At 38.5% G+C, this 21,624-nt stretch overlaps 1 protein-coding gene and 1 pseudogene across 3 annotated transcripts in view; both read right to left on the minus strand.

Annotated features, from left to right (window-relative positions):
* MRPL22 (mitochondrial ribosomal protein L22) overlaps positions 615-21,624 on the minus strand; it is a 41,161-nt gene continuing 20,151 nt past the window's right edge. Inside the window, exons 3-7 of one of the 3 annotated variants that reach the window (XM_005683216.3) lie at positions 15,435-15,570; positions 9,977-10,042; positions 9,095-9,172; positions 7,571-7,640; positions 615-1,438 (exon numbers count right to left, since the gene is read on the minus strand). In XM_005683216.3, coding sequence (XP_005683273.1) covers positions 1,227-1,438; positions 7,571-7,640; positions 9,095-9,172; positions 9,977-10,042; positions 15,435-15,570 — 562 coding nt within the window. In that variant the 3' untranslated portion in view covers positions 615-1,226. The remainder of the gene's footprint in view (positions 1,439-7,570; positions 7,641-9,094; positions 9,173-9,976; positions 10,043-15,434; positions 15,571-21,624) is intronic. The other 2 variants (XM_005683217.3, XM_005683218.3) reach the window with 2 other exon arrangements.
* Positions 20,006-21,192, minus strand: LOC108636346 (annotated as a pseudogene).

Below are 21,624 nucleotides of genomic sequence, written 5' to 3' on the forward strand. Positions count from 1 at the left end.
CCTTTTTTACCCATACATTAGGTTAACTGCAGAAGCCTAGAAATATTCCTGTATATTCAGTAGGTATGCATAAATAACTTAAACCTACAGTTTAAATTACAGTCCAATATTTACAAACTGTGTAACCCAGAGATGGTTACTTGTAAAATATAGCACAGAGCATGTCAAATAATGAGGTCCCAATAAATAGTAGCTATTATTAATGCCATCTTAAAACATGGCACTGAAGCTACATTCTTCATTTGACTCAAAGTGCAGTTCCCGAAAACAGAATCATCTGGAAGTGCTTATTTAAAACAGATTTTTAGTGAATCAGAATATTTGGGGGAGAGGGGTGGAGAGGGACCCAGAAGTGTGCATTAATAAGCACCCTAGGTTCTTCCTCTGCATATAAACATTAGAGAAACACTGAACTAGGGCCGTGGACAGAGTGCTGAATACTCTTAACAATTTCTGCTAACAAGAGGGAAGTGAGTGCCATCTACTGCCTTATTTTAGAATGCAAGGCTGAGATTGGTTCTTCTGATTGAATTCACTCTGAAAAATCAATCCTAAACAAGATAGCCAAGCAACAGAAAGCACTGTTAGAAGGAGACATAAAAACAGTTATTATTTAAGGAAAATAAACTTTATAAGTTAAATGATTTTTGGAGTTTTAGATTAATATATCTAATAAATTCCTATAATTTCAAGTTTCAGCTAAAACAGTAAAGGGTTATATAAACCCTCACCCACTAGTCAATGCCAACAGTGAAAGGAAAAACTGAACCACAGAACGCTCCAAAATACTGCACTGAAACAACATGCAGGCATGCTCCCCTCCACTACCTCCCTTAGTCTCAAGAGGAAAATCAAGTGAAATAATAAGGACAAGCTTTCTTATCCTACAACATTCTACTCAAGTCTGGTATCAAAACTACCACCTGCAGGGCACTAGCTACAAAGCTAACGTTCCTTTCAAACGGGACTCAAAAAAGCCTTCTGAATTATACAGTCTGTCACTATGTTTAAAGCTGATTTCCCCTTCCTAGTTGCAAATACATAAAATATAACCAGAGGCTCTCAAGAAATGGACAGAGATTTATAAATATTCGTATAAAACCAGCAGTGGTACTTCATATTTCAATAATTCAATAACGATTCACAGAAAGCATTTGTCTTTAATTTTTGTTGGTTTTAAGAAATAAATGGCAAAATATATACACCATGGAGTCTGAATAGTCCCATCACAGAGCATGAATGATGGTCCGGTTGCGAAGCTCCTGGATATACTCTTTGGCGTGGGTGACTGCTGTCTTTGGTGCCTCAGGTGGAGGGGGAGGGCCTTCCACCAACTTCACAAAATAATGGCAAAAAACCTTCTCCATAATCCCAAAGCGACCTCTGCCGTGGTATCGGATGCGTTTCAGGTATTGGCCTCGCCCTGAGGTGGACTCAGCTAGACAGGGAAGAAAAAGAGAATTACACAAAACAACCATAACTGTATCTGCAAGATTACAGCTTGACTGGCTGAGCAATTTATGTCTTCTCCTCAGCTGGATTCTAAGATTACATGAGCTCACTGGCTGGCTAGAGCAGCTTATCTAAAGACAAGCATCTCCTGAGTTCTTCCTCACAGATCAGGCTCCATTTCAGGTCCTGGAGAAGTAAGAGTGAACGAGACCAGCAAGGGCCCTGGCTCCACACAGTGGACACTCTGGAGGAGAATGACAGAAGACAAACACCATCATTTTAGTTAGTGACAAAGCGCTATGAATAAAACAAAAACAGTGATGTGACAGAGACTGAGAGGGTGTTGTGGGGGCAACTTCAGACTGGGTGGTGTCAAGAGGCATCCTTGAGGAAGACACATTTGATCCAAGACCAGAATGAATCACTCATGCAAATACCTAAGGGCAACGTGTTCCAGGCTGAGGAAAGAGCAAGCGCAAAGCCCCAAAGGTAAGAACATCCTTGGCTTGTTTCAGGACAAGAACCTGCTAAAGCACAGTAGGCAAGGCGCAGAGTGATACAAATAAGGGGAAGAGATCAGAGATGAAGACAGGATTACACAGAGCCCTGGAGGTTGTGGAAGAACATTCTGATTTTATTTTAACTGTATGAGAAGCCTCTGGAACCAATGGTTCCCAAATGCTATCCTCAGGCTACTACATCAAACAAACCTAGGGAACACATTTAAAATGCTGATGCTGATATTCTAACTTATATTTGGAGTGGGCCTTGGAAATTATATCCTGAGCAAACAACATCCCCCAATCCAGGCAACTCTGATTCACAGTCAGGTTTACCAATTCCTGCATCACATCTATCCCCTCATCTCCCTGTCCCAATCCTACATCTCAAGGTTTGACCTTGCAAAATTTGAAGAAATCTTTTAAATAGTAATAAGAAGTAATCTATTCACCTGTTCACCCATGGTAAATCATAGTAACTACCTTCTGAATTTAGTCTTACATTTTTAGTTAATTTAATAAGCGTTTTAAAAAGGCAAAATCTATAGCATACGGAGCAAATTAATTCACTTTCATACTCACCACTTTTATTCTTACTGTGACGGAACTTTATATTACAGAGACCATGTCAAAGCATGTGCTCCACAACCCTCTGACCACAAACCTCTCATGAAGTGATTTCAGCAGAACCATCCTAAAGAGAAAGCTAAGGATGAAAGTGACTAAGAAAACTGCCTAGGGTTTCAGTGAAATAAGGTGAGAGTTAACTCCCTATTTATCAAATTCATCTACTGGGCACTAAAGAAATGAATTTAAGAATTTCCAAAGATAGCGGTAGGGGGCAGGTGGGCGAAATGGATGAAGTGAGTCAAAAGGTACAAACTTTCAGTTATAAAATAAATAAGCCATGGGGATATAATGTACAGCATGGTGACAATAGTCAATAATACCCATATTGCATATTTGAAAGTTGAGAAGAGATTATTATAAGATCTCATCACAAGAAAAAAAACAACCCTGTAACAATGTATGACAGATGCTAACCAGATTTGTTATGGTGATCACTTTGCAATACTGAATCATCCAGCTGTACACCTGAAATTAACATAATGTTGCATGTCAATTATACTTCAATAAAAAAATTTTTTTAGTTTCTCCAAACAAAAACCAGAATTACACAGATCACTTTATAATATAAAGTATTTCCAGGTGCTCTGAATCCACTTGTCAGGAGGAATCCTAAAAATAAAACCAATGACACTGGGAAGGGTGTAGAAACTTCTGAAAAGATTTTTCAAACATGATGGCTAATTTTATCTAAAACTCCTACTCTATCCAATTTGAGCATCAATTTCCAAATGCTCTGAGAATAAGGACTACTACACTCCAGGGAAAGAAGTATCAAAACTAGCTAACTGCGCAACACTACATAATCTATCAGAACACAGCGATCAGTGCTACAGGGTCCATGCTAACTACCGTTTCCTTTCCATTTCTCCCAAAATACCTAATAGCAAACACTCAGAACCTACAAAATGCCAGCCATGGTTTCCTCTTTAGGCCATAAAATAACATCTGCCTAACCTGCATGCATATAATGCCATCACTTTTTAATGTCAAAACAAAAACATTAATTCTTCTCAACCACCACACCCTGGAATGGGAATACACAACACAACCACTCAGATCTGAACGAAATCAGGGCTTACAGTATAGATTCCAAATTGGTTTACGGTATCACCTCCTCCAGTCTCTCCTCCACTAAGTATGTATGTTGAGTTTCAAACTACTTTAGTACAGAACTACGTCAATTAAAATGAAACAGTATGTAGCTGCTGCTGCTGCTAAGTCGCTTCAGTCGTGTCCGACTCTGTGCAACCCCAAAGATGGCAGCCTACCAGGCTCCCCCGTCCCTGGGATTCTCCAGGCAAGAACACTGGAGTGGGTTGCCATTTCCTTCTCCAGAAACAGTATGTAGATGCCTACTTTAATAGCAATTTGTTCTACATGAAACTTGGAATTTCTGTTTGTTGAGTGAGTGAAAAGCACAGTTTTGGCAGATCCAAAACTGTGCCGTTCACTCACTCAACAAACAAATTTCAAGTTTCTGCTGAGTGTGAAGCCAGGCTTCCCTGCCCATCACCAAATCCTGGAGCTTGCTCAAACTCATGTCCATTGAGTTGGTGATCCCATCCAACCATCTCATCCTCTGTCATCCCCTGCCTTCAATTTTTCCCAGCATCAGGGTCTTTACTAATGAGTCAGTTCTTCACTTCAGGTGGCCAAAGTATTGGAGTTTCAGGTTCAGCATTAGACCTTTCAATGAACACCCAGGATTGATTTCCTGTAGGATGGACTGGTTGGATCTCTTTGCAGTCCAAGGGATTCTCAAGAGTCTTCTCCAAGAACACAGTTCAAAAGCATCAATTCTTCAGCACTCAGCTTTCTTTATGGTTCAACTCTCACATCCATACATGACTACGGGAAAAACCATAGCTCTGACTAGATGGGCCTTTGTCGGCAAAGTAATGTCTCTGTTTTTTTAATATGCTGTCTAGGTTGGTCATAGCTTTTCTTCCAAGGAGTAAGCATCTTTGAATTTCATGGCTGCAGTCACCATCTGTAGTGATTTAGGAGCCCAAAAATATAAAGTCTGTCACTGTTTCCACTGTTTCCCCATCTATTTCCCATGAAGAGACATCTCTGCTAAATTGCTCAAATTCTAAACTAAATTTCATTGTTTCCCAAGTACACACAGTACTAATATACACGGTTTTGGTCCATGGGGTTTTGTGACCCCATGGACTGTAGCCCACCAGGCTCCTCTGTTCATGGAATTCTCCAAGCAAGAATACTGGAGTAGGTTGCCATTTCCTTCTTCAGAGGATCTTCCCAACCCAAACCGGGGATCAAACCCAGGTATCCGGAATCACAGGCAGAACCACACAGACTGAGATAACAGGGAAGCAGGCACTCAAATATTTTTTGAATGAAAGAAAAAACAGTAAGGTATCTCAAAAGAAGAAATGACCTTCAAAGATATTGCCCAGCAGGTACCATGTATTGAAAATATTCTCAATATTTCTGATTACTTGTATTTAGCTTAATGGGAACCTTAACAGTAACTTCAGAAACCCTCCCCACTTTCCCCTTCATCAGTCTTAGCCCAGAAGACTGATTTACAAAGTCAGTCATTCACTTTCCCTGAAGTGAACCACTTTAAGATGCTATGAATCACAGAGCAATGGCATTTTTTTAGTCCATGTCCACTTGTTAAGGCCTATCACTGTCATCAGTCATCATTACAAGTTTGAAAAGGAAATGAACTTTCAAAGTCTATGGTCATGCAACACCAGGTATGAGCTTTAGACTGATGACAAGCATTTGAAGGAATTACCACATAATGAGAACATATGCTACCAAAAAAGTACATCCCTTATAATCTCTCTTACTTATTTCAGGGGACTGAAAGAGCTTTTGCTGAGCCAAACCGGCAGTCAACAAGTAACTAGGCTTTCAAACTCTAAAACAAGTCTATGGAATGAAATATCTAGGCCTTCTCAAAGACTATAAGATCAATTAGTGTCCCACATTTTATGGGTAAGAATCAATAGACTTTACCCAAGCCTCTCCCTTGGGGTTTCAGTCTGTGGTGAGGACTGGGAATCTGTGTTTTTAATAAGAGAAAGTGAAAGTCACTCAGTTGTGTCCGACTCTAGAACCTCAGACAATTCATATTAGGGAAGTTTAGCAAATACAGGGATAAACTGCCTGATGTGTTGTGGTCAGATACTTCGTCTTCCGGGGGGTACTCATCTCCTTTTCCTTCATAACAAAATTAGCCAACAAAACACTTAGCAAATGAGTTTTTAAAATCATAAGACAAATCCAGACTTACTAGCCCTACTTAAGAAAAGAGACTTTGACCCAGAACTAGATGAAAAGAAGGTACAGGAGGGGCAGAGGTTTCTCAGCAGAAATGTGCATAAGAAGCCAGCACATTAAAGGACCATTCACAGTTAAGTCGATTTCTGCTTAAAGGTAATACTGGACTTTGCTCCTTCATTTGGGAAGACAGGATTAAGCTCTTCACCCTCTCGCTATATATACTAACTACTGAAACGGATTTAAACACAAATTTCATTTCACTTGCATCTGAATTACATTATGAAATGCTGCCAATCAGCTGAAAAGCCAATATTCTTATGAAATTGAATGAAATTAATTAAATGTAATTTGATATTCAGTCATGGAGCAGGAAAGGTCACCAAGAGGTTTTAAGCAAATGGTCTTGCCCTTCATCCATTTCATCTTTTCCAGTGTTTCTGGGTCCTTCCAGCATTACTTATTCATGCTTCTCCCAGAAGAAAATGTTTATGATTAACTACTGTGGCCTGCATCTTCTAGCTGCCATTTTGATTCCCCTCTAACTCTACGCATGTATCAGAATATAATTAATTTTACAAGATTCAGCTTTAAAATAAGATGTTTCAATTGAAAATCATAACTCATTTAAATTTCAGAAGTAGCTGTAGCTGCCAGCGTCAATTTCAGGTGAGGTGAGGTAAGATATTAACCAGAATAAACATCTCCAGTAGGGCAGAGGTTATGTGACAAAGTGGAATTTAGATGATCTTTTAAAATGCTAATTGCTGAAAAACTATAAGGTACAAGCAGCTAACTTCCACTATAATGATTCAGCCTTTTCCCCTCTGTGTGGAGAGCAGCAGTTCCCATATCTTGAATTTGAAATATCTTTAGTAAAACAGTCCTTCTTATATGTAGGTTTGGTAGACTGAGAAAATTTTGCTTGGACATCAACATCTCTGTTTGGTGATAAAAATCCTGAAGTCAGGAGTAACTGCTGTATTAACTCCAACCTATGCTCCATTTTATTGGGGTGGGGTAGGGAAGAGCTTTGTAATAAACACTGATCTCTTTCTAAAAAAAGATCAGTATGAAGGTATGCTAACAAAATATCCTTTACATTTGTAGAGTACACCATGCCTTCCAAAACATTTTCACTTCCATTAAATAGATGTGAGACAAGCCTACAAAACCAGAGCTAATGCTTTAGGATGTTAAGAACAAAGAGGAACCAACACATCTGGGTCACTAAGTCTTCGAAGGTCCTCTGGCTTTTGTAATTCAACAGATGATTTTCCAATCTGGTACTAGGAGGGCTAACTTACAGGATACCTCTATGGATGAGGCGCCTGGCATGGCACATTATCTATAAAGACTGTCTAAGTCCACTGTGATCCTTTATATATCTCTTTCGAGTTGACAAAGAATTCATTTTTTAAAAAATCAGCTACATTCTTATTATGAGTAAAGGACCACTCTACGTATCATCTTGATATCCATTATTTAATAACTATCAGCAATAGATTTCATGATCTCAATCTCATTAGAGAACAAGTAAAAATAAAGCAGTTAGGACCATTACAACAGACTTAACATTCACACGCTGGAGACTGAAAAATAAGCTATTACCAGCAATTTCCAATGGTAAACATAGTCCAAAGTATTTAGATATTAAAGACTGTTATTAGGTAAAGAACTTGGCACCACTACTAGAAGACACTTTCCAAAGCTAAGATTATTAGAGATCTTACCTATATATAAATTGGATCTGAATTCCACATTGTGGTCTCTTACTGCCATATCTTGTGCTTCTAAGAGAACCTTTAACAAGGAAAAGAAAGGCATTCATATGGCTGACCTTGAACTAGAACAGAATTAAATTTCTCATTTCTTGTTGTTATCTCTACATGACTGCTAATCACACGCTTTCCTATTATAGTCAATTTTAAAAAGAGAATATCAAATGATAACAGTACTAAGGAGAATGGATACAGTGAGTTTCCTTCCTCAGACAAGAATTGCAAATGCAAAGAACACAGTCGATACTGCTAAGTTTTAAATAGAATGTGTAAGCTGTAAAGGAGGAGATAACAGTACTAGCAGCAGAAACCCTGGTAATGAGCATTATGTCTTTGAGTCACAGACTTTGTCAAAAAGTTCAAGAAGCTCAAGAGCTAAATCTTACTGAAAATTCTTAAACTTTGGATGCAAAATAACCATTAACAACATCAGACAAATAGAGAAAATCATACTTTAAAATTTCCTTTAAGAATTATTAAGTTTAGGGATTTCCCTGGTGGTCCAGTGGTTAAGACCCCAAGCTTTCAATGCAGGGGACTCGGGTTCTATCCCTGGTCAGGGAACTAAGATTCCCACATGCCAGATGGCACAGCCAAAAAATAAAAACAAAACAAACAAAAAAAGAATTATTAAATTTATACTCCATAAATATTTTGAATTAACTTTCTCCAGAACACATTTCTTGAAATAGGACAGTAGTTGTCAGAAATAACAGAAAGCAGATCTTTTTGTCCTTTAAAGAGGAAGAATGTAGTACAAAGCTGGGTACACAACAGATACTTAGTAACTGCATTCTGAATGGAAATAAATAAGAGGCATTACAAGAGAGCCTCTTAGAAGTCTGAATCCAACAACCTCAGCTATTCAACTACTAAATTAAAAGATCTGACTTAATGTGAAAATTAACTGAAGTAATGCTGATTTCCCCAGATGTCCTCAACTCAGCTTTCTGAAACAAAACACTCATGTGCCTAGAATGAGTCAGCATAAATACCAACAGTATATTTGCACCAAGTGAATCAGCTACATTTAGAGCTAGAGAGGTCTTTCTTACAAATAAGAAAAATGGAACTAGACAAGTGCCTTGCCCATAGTCACAACAGAAATTGTCAGAGAAAAGATAAGACCAAGTCACCAGAGTTCCAGTCCAGTGCTTTTTCCACTCAAATTAGTTATAAAATCCCAAGCTCTCAGTTGTGGAATTGACAAAAATTCTTCTAAAATAATGTATCAAGACCCAATAATTTAAAATAAGATGTATATAAATGACTTTGTGGTACAAATAAAAGCATCTCAGGAAAAAGAATACTTAAAGCATAGAACATCCCTAACGTATAAGAACATTAATAAAACTGAGTACCCTGAATCTGTATAATATAAACTCTGCACTTAAATGAGCTAATTCTGGATTTAGGCAAAGCTTACTAACATCTGCAAGACAACTACGTGCTCTTTCCCCACCAATCTTAGTTTACCTCTTTAATTATCTGGGCTCCTTTTTTGTCACTGAATTCCAATTGAGCCAGAGCCTGGTCAATTGACATTCCTCGTATCTAGAATTAAAGGATAATAGACAAAGAGAAAATAAATAAATTGGTTTACAAAGTCAGTATTGCCACTTCAGTGAAAAGTAAAAGCCTTACATAATCCAAATAACTTCTAAAAATAGCTAACAAGTTACATGTTAATTACATCTCAGTAAAATTAGGGAAAATTTTTTTCATTAAAAATAAAAATAGCTAATAAATGCAAAGGAGAAAAATACATGTTTGAGAAGGTACACCATCACTCTCTTTAAGTTAAAATCAAACTTAAAAATTTCAACCACTAACCTGGATTTTAATAGTTTTAATAATAAAAGAGAGCAGACATGACAAAGAAAGATCATAGGTTGGCAAGGATGCTAGCAGGCATAAAAGGCATCTTTTTCCTATAGAATAAATGTATTATTATACATGTATTTGCTGCTTTTGCTTTCTCTCCTATATAAATTTTATTTTCTGGGTAAAAAACTTAAAAGGCAACAGTTTTGAAACAGGTTGAATCAGCTTTTACAGATATGTAAGTTTGCTTCCTAGATTCTCTAACTGTAGCCAGGTTCTCGATGCCTTTGTTCTAAATATCTATGAATCTAACATGATTGAGATTCTCAGGAGGTAAAAACTGGACAAAATCACCAATTTCTGAGCTATCATTTTTGGATTACCTACCAAATGTCTGAAAATGTAATTATATTCCTCACTTTTTGGAGAAAACAAGGCAAGTTTTTTTTCGGTTGTTGGTTTTTTTCAAATACTAGGATAAAATTTGAACCTTCTTTCCCAAAGTATTATATGGTAACAGTCACTTTAGCTTACCAATTTTGCCAAATACCACATCTTGTCTTTGCTGTACTTTATTTGTCTTCGACAATGGTAGATTTCCTTACAAACAGGAAAAAAAAAAAATTAAACAAGCCTATCAAAATGACAGTTGCTGCTAAGTCACTTCAGTCCTGTCCGACTCTATGCAACCCCACAGACGGCAGCCCACCAGGCTCTGCTGTCCCTGGGATTCTCCAAGCAAGAACACTGGAGTGGGTTGCCATTTCCTTCTCCAATGTGTGAGAGTGAAAAGTGAAAGTGAAGTCGCTCAGTCGTGTCTTGACTCTTAGTGACCCCATGGACTGCAGCCTATGCTCCTCCATCCATGGGATTTTCCAGGCAAGAATACTGGAGTGGAGTGCCATTGCCTTCTCCGAAAATGACAGTAACACAGTATTAATAAAGTTTTTACTTTCTAATGCCTAATGAAATACTTCCATAAGAAATAAAAACATTATCAAGAATATGGAGACTGTTTTTTCCCTATTTAAAGCCATATTTTTCCAAAGTCTCACTGTCATAAAGATTACTAAGGGAGAAACAAACTGCAAAATGGCTAGTTCGTGACAATATCTGCAATGCTTCTATACAGGTGAATAGTAAAAGACTTAAATGAAAGTATTTTAAAAACATTTAGTTGGCTAAAAGAACAAAGCACACAAAAAGAAAAAAAGTTTCTGTTAGTGAGGAAAACAATGGAAAAACGGATGAAACAACTACTTTTGTAAGAAAACCAATACTGCGGGTGTCTGGTGAAGAGCACAGGTTCTAGAAGAAGAGCATAGATTCTAGAATCAAACTACCGGGGTCTGAATTCCCACTCTACCATTTACCAACTACAGAGCCCGAGGCCCTTCACCAGTTTCTGGCTAAGTCTCTTCTTTAAAATGAAGACAATAGTACCTAACACCTAAAACTACAATAAGGATTAAATAAACTAACCTATGTGAACCAAGTACTATACAGTGCCTAGCACATGGTAAGATCTTAGTAAATATTAAGTTTTTATTTGGGGGGGCTCCAAAATCACTGCAGATGGTGACTGCAGCCATGAAATTAAAAGACGCTTACTCCTTGGAAGGAAAGTTATGACCAACCTAGATAGCATATTCAAAAGCAGAGACATTACTTTGCCAACTAAGGTCCATCTAGTCAAGGCTATGGTTTTTCCAGTAGTCATGTATGGATGTGAGAATTGGACTGTGAAGAAGGCTGAGTGCCGAAGAATTGATGCTTTTGAACTGTGGTGCTGGAGAAGACTCTTGAGAGTCCCTTGGACTGCAAGGAGATCCAACCAGTCCATTCTGAAGGAGATCAGCCCTGGGATTTCTTTGGAAGGAATGATGCTAAAGCTAAAACTCCAGTACTTTGGCCACCTCATGCGAAGAGTTGACTCATTGGAAAAGACTCTGATGCTGGGAGGGATTGGAAAGGGGACAACCGAGGATGAGATGGCTGGATGGCATCACTGACTCGATGGACGTGAGTCTGAGTGAACTCCGGGAGTTGGTGATAGACAGGGAGGCCTGGCATGCTGCGATTCATGGGGTCGCAAAGAGTCAGACATGACTGAGCGACTGAACTGAACTGATTTATAGAAGGTAGCTTTATCCCACTGAATTTTTTAATCAATCATCCATTACACAATTTATAGTTCATAAAGCATTTTTTAAGCCCTTTATTTCATATGATCTAACTCTATGAGTTGGGAGAGAAAACATTTTATAAATCTTTTACAAAATGAAAATCAGAGAAATCAAGTGACTTGTCCAAGATAGCAAAGCCTGTAAGAGACAAAGCTAGTGCCACCCAGGGAAGTATGTGAAGGGCTTAATACAATGTCTGGCAGGTCTATCTTTAAAGTTCTCCTCATGACTCTAAAACCCACACTCCTTCTACCACTACACCACACTGCCACTTAAAAATCAGAAAAACGTTTTCAAGGTAATTCAAGGCAAGTAACAGCAGAGAAACCGCAGAACTTTTTAACATTCTGAGCCCAGCTAGAAGTTTACAAATGACTTAGAAACACCAGTTAGTCTCAAGTGGCCATCTTTCAATATGTAGCAGATTTCAATTCTGTTGCAGTAGAAGCTGACAGGCTGAAAAGTGTAGCAACAGTCTAATTACATTTTCAGCAATAATCTGTCCTGGGGAGCACAGGAGAGGAAAGAACTGTCATGACTGATAATATTAATCTGCAAAATTAATACTCAACAAAATCTTTTATATAGAAACCTTTCAACTCTTGGTTTCCCATGGTGAGATATTGTTAAACCTGAATTGTATATAATCATCTTCAAATATTAAAAAAAAAAAAAAAAGACACTGTAATCCTGGCAAAACACTGGGAAAAAAGGAATCAAATGTTTACCAGAAAAGGTGAAAGTTATTCAACCATCGTCTTCTAAAACTAAAAAGCTCAATGTTTACTTGAGGCAGGTGCACTGTATAAAGTAAACCAGATAAAGTCTCAGTAAATAAACCTACCATGGCAAATAGATAAAGTGGCAAATTTGGAGGTCAGAAGGCCTGGTTAAACATAATGGCTATTAATTAACCTACACAGTAAAATTAGGTAAAGTTACATTAGAATATAATGTCCAAAACAGCTATTCAAATAAAGTATAAGTCTAAATTATGAAATGTCTAAATTAGTAACTTGTAAAGAAGTTTATTTTTAAATGCATATAATGATACAAACAGCAACAGCAACAAAAAATGTCACCTAATAGAGGATCCACATTAATGACTCTTAAGAATGACGTATGATCAGTATGTCAATTAATCCACATATTAAAAACATGCCTCTTATAGAAGTGACTGTTCAAACAGTTTTGATACAGTTTCACTACTAATTTATTTAACTTAGCTTTCTTCAGAAACATAAAAAGTCAAGCTCAATTTAACAAGGTATGACTATTTTATATGTATATATATTTTTAAAAGCCTTTAATTTCTGACTTACTTTCTTTACCAGGATGAAGTCACATGTAAGATAGTATCTACAGGAGCCTACATTGTTTGGATATTTGTACTAGCTAAATTAGGAAGACACTCTTAAAAATAAAGGAGTGGTCTAAACTGGTGACATTCATTTTAAGTTACTGCTATAGGATTTATTCATTGCCCATCTACTATTATTTAACTACATATTCCAAATGCTGAAGAACAGAATGAGACAGAATGGTAAGTATTATCTGGCCCTCTTTTAAACAAGAGGTAATACTAACTTTCTAAATGTTTGCAGCTAGCAGACTGAAAATACTAAGGAACACTGCAAATAATGACACAGTGTGTAAACTATGTGGCTAGGTGAGCAAATTGTTCCCTGTTAGTAAGCAAGGTATGTATAGTGAAAAAAGTGAAAGTCGCTCACTCTTGTCCAACTCTTTGCAACCCACTGGACTGTAGCCCACCAAGCTCCTCTCTCCATGGAATTCTCCAGGCAAGAATACTGGAGTGGGTTGCCATTCCCTTCTCCAGGGGATCTTCCCTGACCCAGGGATTCAACCCCCAGTTCTCCTGCATTGCAGGCAGATTCTTTACCATTTGAGCCACCAGGGAAGCACATCCAGGAGCGCTTCTGGATAAGCAAATAAATAAAGAAACAAAATAAATAAGAAGCAAATAGATAAGAAACAATCTTTTTAACTATCAAAAAGATAAACCTAGAATATTTTCTGTATCAATGAAAAGATCAAGAAAATTGATGTAATTTTTTTCTTAATATGGAATACTAAATCACTGCTAGCTATGCCAGGAGCCAGCGTGAGGAACTCCGCCCATGGCAAAGGTCATGAGGAAGGAGGCTTGGCATACGCAAAGGCGTGATCAAGCCTCAGGAAACCCCCTGTTCCCGAGCATCTAACCCCAAAACCAGAGTCTGTTTTATGCTCTCACCTACACCTCTGACTTTACGGGGGGCTCTCCTCCATAACCGTTTTTCTTGGAGAAGGAGTAAACGTGCAGCTCCAAGGCAATAAAAATCCTTGGGCGTGACAAGAGTGTTTCAGCTTACGGACTCCTCTGAAGGTTATCTAGCCCACCTGTATAGGTTCGTCCGGCCACATGTGATTGTTTACAGCCTCCCAACCTGAGAGGCATGAGATGTTTTAGACTTATTAAAGGCAAATTCTTTTGGGGAGTTAGAAATTATTAGTATAGTGTGTTGGTTAGGAATTATATTGGTGAAGGGTTTTTTCATTTGTTGTGTCAATAACTGCTGCTAATTCCCTGCTCTGGGTGGGACAAGGATGTCTCAGGTCAAATCTCTCTGCTGACAGACTAGCCTGTGTGACAGCATTATCCATACTCCTGCCACATGATTGTTTACTACCTCTCAACCATAAACAGCACAGAGAGTTTTGGAGTATTTTGAGAGTCTTAATTAGCATAGGACGGTTTCTTCTTGTTGAGTCAATGATTGCCGCCAGGCCTCCATATCCTTAGGCACCTGGGAATATATTAATCAACGTATTTGGAATATAGCGAAGGAAATATGGTAGTTTGATGTTAGCAATACTAGACTTTTTGAGTTAATGGATTTTCTCTTTTGTAATAGATCACTGTACTTTGTTATAAATCACTGTGTCCTTGCTATGTAAAAATGTAACTTTATCATATCTTAAGACTAAATAGATCTTAACGGGAGCATTGGTGAAAGGATTTTCATTTGTTGGGCTGATGTTTGCTGCTAAATCTCCATATTCCCTGCCCTTATAATGAATATAACTAGCATATAGGAGAAATAAGTATTAACCTTTAAGCATATAGGAGAAATAAGTATTAACCTTTAAGACTAATCATGTTAACCTTGGGTTAAATAAATTCCTTTCTTGATTGTAACTCACTACACCCTCACCCTATAGGAATGTAACTTTATTTGGAGGGTGGTGCCTGGTTTAAGAAAAAACACCCTTGGAAGAAATAAGTTTTTTGGTTATCAGAAAGAATGGATCATAAAATGTCAGCAGGTCTCACTCATGGCCAGAAGATGATGTACCTTTTTTATACATTTATATGAAGCACCTGATTTTGATAAAGGTCAGGACTGCTGACTCCCGGGTGACTCTGTATTCATCCCTATGTGTAACGAAAGGTATATAAGCAAACCCAAAAATAAAGAAATCAGATCAGTTTCCAGAAAGACTGATTCCCCCATGTCGCTTCTTTCTTGCTCCCATTTTTCTGGCTGAATTCCCGTCTGGAGCATGGATGCTATTCCACGTAATCCAAGTTATTCAGCCTCTTTTTCTCCACTAATCTTCCTACTACACTATCCATTTCTAATCTCTCTATATCTGTGATTAAATATGTATTTTTCCAAAGACGCCGACTCCGTCCGCACCTTCGAATTCCCTGGATCCACCGGGGCTGGACCCCGGCATAGCTACACAAGAGTAAGAGTGCTTTATCAAAATGAAGAGATCAGTTATACCCACAAACTTACAGCTGGTCTCCGAGGTTCTCCAGGCAGTTGTGGAGGATAAACAATTTTATTCTTCTTCTCCCATTTTCGAGATATTTCAAGAGAAGCACTTGTGTGGATATGTGATTGAGGTAAAATGCTGTGAGATGAAAAAAGCCTGTAAAGCAACAGACACTTAGAATCTTCTCCACATCTATTTTCTGAACCACATCAGCTCCATTTTGATGGAAACTATTTAAGGATAACAAGTGGGAACATTCTGGACATATTTGTTAACAGAGAGTGCTATTACATAAAATACCACAAAGAGCTTGTAGTGTACTGAATGCTAAGAAGAGTGAAAAGCCAGTAACTCACATTAAGTCAAATAATAAACATATTATAATGCCCAAGATATCTTATCCTTATTGACCAATAAACACTTATTTTTTTAGGGACTTTCTCATCATATATATATATATATAATATACAACATTATGTAAGTTTCAGGTGTACAACATAATGAGTCACAATTTTTAAAGGTTACATTCCATTTATAGTTATTATAAAATGTTGGCTATATTCCCTGTTGCACAATATACCCTGGTAGCTTACTGACTTTATACATAGTAGCTTGTACTTAACCTCCTACCCCTGTTTTGCCTCCCCCCTTTCCCTCTTCCCACTGATAACCATCAGTTTTCTACATCTGTGAGTCTGTTTCTTCTTTGTTATATTCACTAGCTTGTTTTACAGTTTAGATTCAACATATGTTGCACAATATTTGTCTTTCTCAGTCTCACTTATTTCACTAAAGATAATAATTTAACTGAAGTTCATCCACATTGTTGCAAATGGCAAAATTTCATTCCTTTTTACGGTGGCCAGCGACTACTGATTCGCTACTTTAAGTCATCTCAGTCCTAAAACAGATTTAAAGACACAGCAGATCCCTGACATGATCTGAAGAATTCCTCAACTTTGTTGAAAAATCAAGACAAATAACATCATTTTGTAATACCTAAGAAATTAATGCATAAAGGTGGATTCATATGCCTCCTGATGTAAAAAGACACCACCCACCATCTATGAAGTAGTCTTTCTGCCAAAAACAAACCTGAATCAATCTTGAGTCAACACAGAAAAGACAGAGATGGGGACACCTGTTAAACAACACAAAGGGGATGCGCTCAACAAAATCAGAGCTGTACTTAAGTCTGTGACACCAACAGCCCACTTTCTTCAACAAACAAGTCACAAGGAGAGTTTTTAAAAAGGAACTGAATAAAGAACCTACATACAGATGATGAGAACTAAGAAAAATGTTAACGAGTGGACTTTTTTTGAAAGTTTGATTCAATGTATTTAAACTAAAAAAACGGCAAAACAAACAAAAAAACCCAATTTGTCCATTTTTCCCACCCCTCAACACAAGAGGTTGCAGCCTCCTGCAACTATCAATCTGTTCTCTGTATCTATGAGCCTAGTTTTATTTTTGTTTTTTAGATTCCACATACAAGAGAAATCAAATGTATTAGTCTTTCTTTGATTGACTTATTTCACTTATCACACTACCCTCCAGGTTCGTCCTTGTCACAAACAGCAAAACTTCATTCTTTTTTACAGCTGATTAATACCTCTGTGTGTGTGTTTATATATTTATATATATCACAATCTCTTTACCTATTCATCCACTGATGGACACTGAGGTTGTTCCCATATTCTGGCTACTGTAACGCAGCAATGGATAAGAGTGTGTATACATCTTTTCAAAGCAGTGCTTTTATTTTCTTCAGAAGCAGAATTGCTAGCTGACATGGTAGCTCATTTTAAATTTTTTGAGGAACCTCCATACCGTTTTCCACGGTGGCTCCACCAAGTTACATTCCCACCGAAAGTGCACAAGGTTTCCCTTTTCTGCAAATCCCTGCCACCCTAACATGTGTGAAGTAGTATTTCACCATGGTCTGGATTTGCATTTCTCTGATGATTTATGATACTGAGTATCTTTTCATGTACCTGTTGGTCACTGGCATGTCTTCCTTGGAAAAATAGCTATTCAGATCTTCTCAGTTTTTAATTTGATTGGGGTCTCTTTGCTATTTAGTTATATGAGTTTGTTGTATACTTTAGACATTAGCCCTTTATCAGATATATTACCTACAGTTGTTTTCTCCCATTCAGTAGCTTGTCTTTTCATTACGTCACTGATTTCCTATGAGAAGTTTTTTAGTTTAATAAGGCCCTACTTGTTTATTTTTGTTACTGTTTTTGGTATCAGATTAAAAAACATTATTGCCAAGACCTAGGTCAAGGAGCTTACTGCCTGCTTTCTTCTAGGAGTTTTATGGTTTCAGGTCATACATTCAAGTCTTTAACCCACTTAATTTTAGAGTATGGTGTAAGATAGGATCCAATTTCATTATTTTGCATATGGCTGTCCAATAGAGACTATCTTTTCCCCAATATTGACAAAATATTTGTGGGTTTATTTCTGGGCTCTCTATTCTGTTCCATTGATCTATATGTCCATTTCTATACCAATATCATACTGTTCTGATTACCACAGCTTTGTAATCAGGTAGCATGATGCCTTTAGCTTTGCTCTTCTTTCCCAAGATTGCTTTTGTTATTAGAGTTTGGAGGGTCCATGCAACTTTTAAAAGTGTTCCATTTCTGTGAGAAAACGCCACTGAAAAATTATTTTTAATTTTATTTATTTTTGGCTGGGCTGGGTCTTCAGTGCTGCATGGGCTTTTGCTGTAAGTGGGCTACTCTCCAGTTGTGGTGCGCAGGCTTCTCATTGCGGCAGCTTCCCTTGTTGTGAAGCACAGGCCCTAGGACACATGGGCCCAGCAGCTGCAGCTCCCAGGCTCCAGAGCACAGGCTCAATACTTGTGGCGCACAGGCTTAGTCACTCCACGGCACGTGGGATCTTCCCAGGTGAGGGATCGAATCCGTGTCTCCTGCACTGGGAGGTGGATCATTTGCCAGTGAGCCACCAAAGAAGCCCTGCCACTGACATTTTGATAGGGACTGCACTGAGTCTGTAGACTGCTCTGAGTGGTATGGTCATTTAACAGTATTAATTCTTCCAATCCATGAACACAAAATATCTTTGCATTTATTTCTATCTTCTTCAATTTCTTTCATTAATGTCTCCTAGTTTTTAATATACAAGTCTTTCATCTCCTTGGTTAAATTCATTTTTAGATATTTTATTCTTTTTGATGAAACTGTAAATGGGTTACTTGATTATCTGATAGTTCATTATTAGTATAAACAAGTTTTTGTGTATTAATTTTGTATCTTGCAACTTTCCTGAATTCATTTAATAGTTTTTTTTGGAGTCTTCAGGGTTTTCTCATCATGTTATCTGTAAATAGAGTTTTCCTTCTTCCTTTCCAATTTGGATACATTTCTTTTCTTGTCTAATTTCTGCAGCTAGAACTTCTAATATCATTTTGAATATAAGTGGTTAGAGTACATGTATATCATCATCTTTGTTCCTGACCTTATAAGAAAAGTTTTTAGCTTTTCACCATTGAGTATGACGCTAGCTGTGGACTTGACATATATGGCTTTTATGATGTTCAGGTATGTTCACGCAATGCTTGCTTTTTATCAAAAATGGATACTGAAAGTTTTTATCATAAATGAATACTGAATTTTGTCAAATGCTTTTTTTGTACGTCCATACTGAGATGATCATATGATTTTTTTTAATCTTTCATTTTGTTAATGTGGTGAATTGCATTAACTGGCTTGCATGTGTTGAACCATTTCTGGAACTGTAAAGTATTGAATACATTTTTAGAATAAATCCCACTTAATGATGGTCTATGACCTTTTTTTTTTTTAAAGTCTGGTAAGGATTTATTAGGAAGCTTATTAGTCACAGTGAATAAAAAACCATGAACAGAAGAACCGAGATCTCCAAATTCTGCCACTGGTCTTACAACACTAGTTAGAAGCTGATAGACATTAAGAATATCCCAAAGGGAAGCATATCAAAGTCCCATCTTACCCCAACCAGGCTACCCACAAACACAGAAACAATGCCATGCTCTCCTCAGACCGCTTACCTGGGCAATAGGAAAAAAGGACCCTCTCAAGCTATTAAGCAACATCAGGAGATTCCTGCTCTTCAAGCTATAACATGGGACACTGGTGCATGACAGACAACTCCAAGTTGGGCAACTTGACATGAATGTTGAAAGATGACAGGGAGAAGGAGCAAGCAGGGACAAGTATTTCTAGTTACAGACCCCCCTGATGGTTAATACAAACACAATGCTGAGGCTTCAAAAAGTTTACCACAGCCCAGGAATAGTTTCCATTTTAAAAAACAAGTCATAAAATAATCCTGCCACAAAGCAACAAGACACTTGGGGTCCCATGGCCACATAAACTGGGAAGGCAGGCATTATCCATGGCTGCCAGATACTGACCAGCCCAAGACCCAATTTCTGTAGGGCCCTAGAGAACCACGATTGTTCCCTGGCACCCACACAACCCTTCCTGGGGGTGTGGTATCTTCCATAGGCCAGGTTTCTGCAGCAAGCCCCAAAGACAAAGCTTGGCAGAGGCTGTGGCAGCCAACTCTCTTTGGAGCCCCATCTCTCTTTGTCCTTCCCAACAGGATGTCATACTTCTTCAATGACACAATGCCTCTGTGGGAGTCTTAGCCAGACCTTAGGAAATAAAGTGTTTCTGTGGGGTTACCTGATGGACCCTGTGATCAGCTGGATTGGGTCATGCTTCATAACTACAGATGGTGACCTCATGTGAGCAAAGCTCAGTCCATTCTCCTCTCAGGCCAATATTAAAGACCTTTGCGGTATCAGCTCCAAAGTTTTTTGAAATATGAATTGAGAGATGACAGATATTTGAAAAATGAGAAATTTTTGTAGCATACTCCAATTCCCCTGTAAGATCCCAGTTCAGACTAAAGGTCTGATCTGGCTCCCTGTCTCTATCATCAAAGGACATCTGTGGAATGTTCCTGCACAGTCTCATCTCAGAAGGGTGTGAGTCATCATCTTCTCCCATTATAATGCCCTTGAGCTTGACATTGCCTGTAAATGGAATATTAAACACAAGCTCTTCATCTGCATCACTTTCAACAAACTTGGAGCGGTCAGTCAGCTCCTCCCATGGCCTAAAGACACCGTGGCCGCTGCCCTCACGGCTCTCCTTGAGGCACTGCAACTGCTCCAGGTCAAAGAGCAGGTACAGGCCAGGTACAGGCCGAAGGTCAGGCCGCACTGCTCGGGAGGCTCCTCCCATTTGGCGGCGCAGCGGCAGCCACCCCCACTGTGGCCATGCGACAGGGCGCCGCGACTGCCCGTGCGTCCCCTCGGCCTGCTGCTGCCGCCGCTCCCCACCACTCCTCTATGATCCTTTTAATGTATTGGTGAATTTAGTTTGCTAAGAACTTGTTGAGGGTTTTGCATCTGTGGTCATCAGGGATATTGGCCTGTAATTTTTTGTATGTGGCACATTCTTTGGTTTTGGTATCAGGATAATGCTGGCCTCATAAAATGTGTTCGGAACAATTCTGCCCTGTTCTATTTGGGGGGAGAGTTTGAGAAGGACTAATTTTAATTCTTCTTTGAATGTGTGGTAGAATTTACCAGGGAAGCCATCTGGTCCTGGACTTTTTTTTTTTTTTGCTCCTGGACTTTTGTTTGTTGGAGTTTCTGATTACTGATTCAGTCTCCTTGCTAGTAATCAGTTTGCTCAGATTTTCTATTTCATTATGATTCAGCCTTATGCTTCCCAGGTGGCACTGGGCTTGGTAAAGAATCCGCCTGCCAAACCAGGAGACACAAGAGACGCAGGCTCAATCCCTAGGTTGGGAAGATCCCCTGTAGGAGGAAACAGCAATCCACTCCAGTATTCTTGCCTGGAAAATTCCATGGAGGAAAGCCTGGTGGGCTACAGTCCACAGGGTCGCAGAGTCCAACATGACTGAGCACACACACACAGATTCAACTCAGCCTTAGGTTATACGTTTCCAGGAATTGTATTCATTTCTTCTAAGTTGTCCAATTTGCTGGCATATAATTATTCATAGTAGTCTCCTTTTTTTCAGTGTTTTTCAAGTTATTTATTTATTTTGGCTGCACTGCGCCCTCACTGCTGTGCACGGGCCTTCTCTAGTTGCGGCACGTGGGGGCTGCTCATCAGCTGTAGTGTGTGGCCTTCTCACTGCGGGGGCCTCTCTCGG

Source organism: Capra hircus, chromosome 7 (genome assembly GCF_001704415.2).
Source record: "Capra hircus breed San Clemente chromosome 7, ASM170441v1, whole genome shotgun sequence".
NCBI classification, from domain to species: Eukaryota; Metazoa; Chordata; class Mammalia; order Artiodactyla; family Bovidae; genus Capra; species Capra hircus.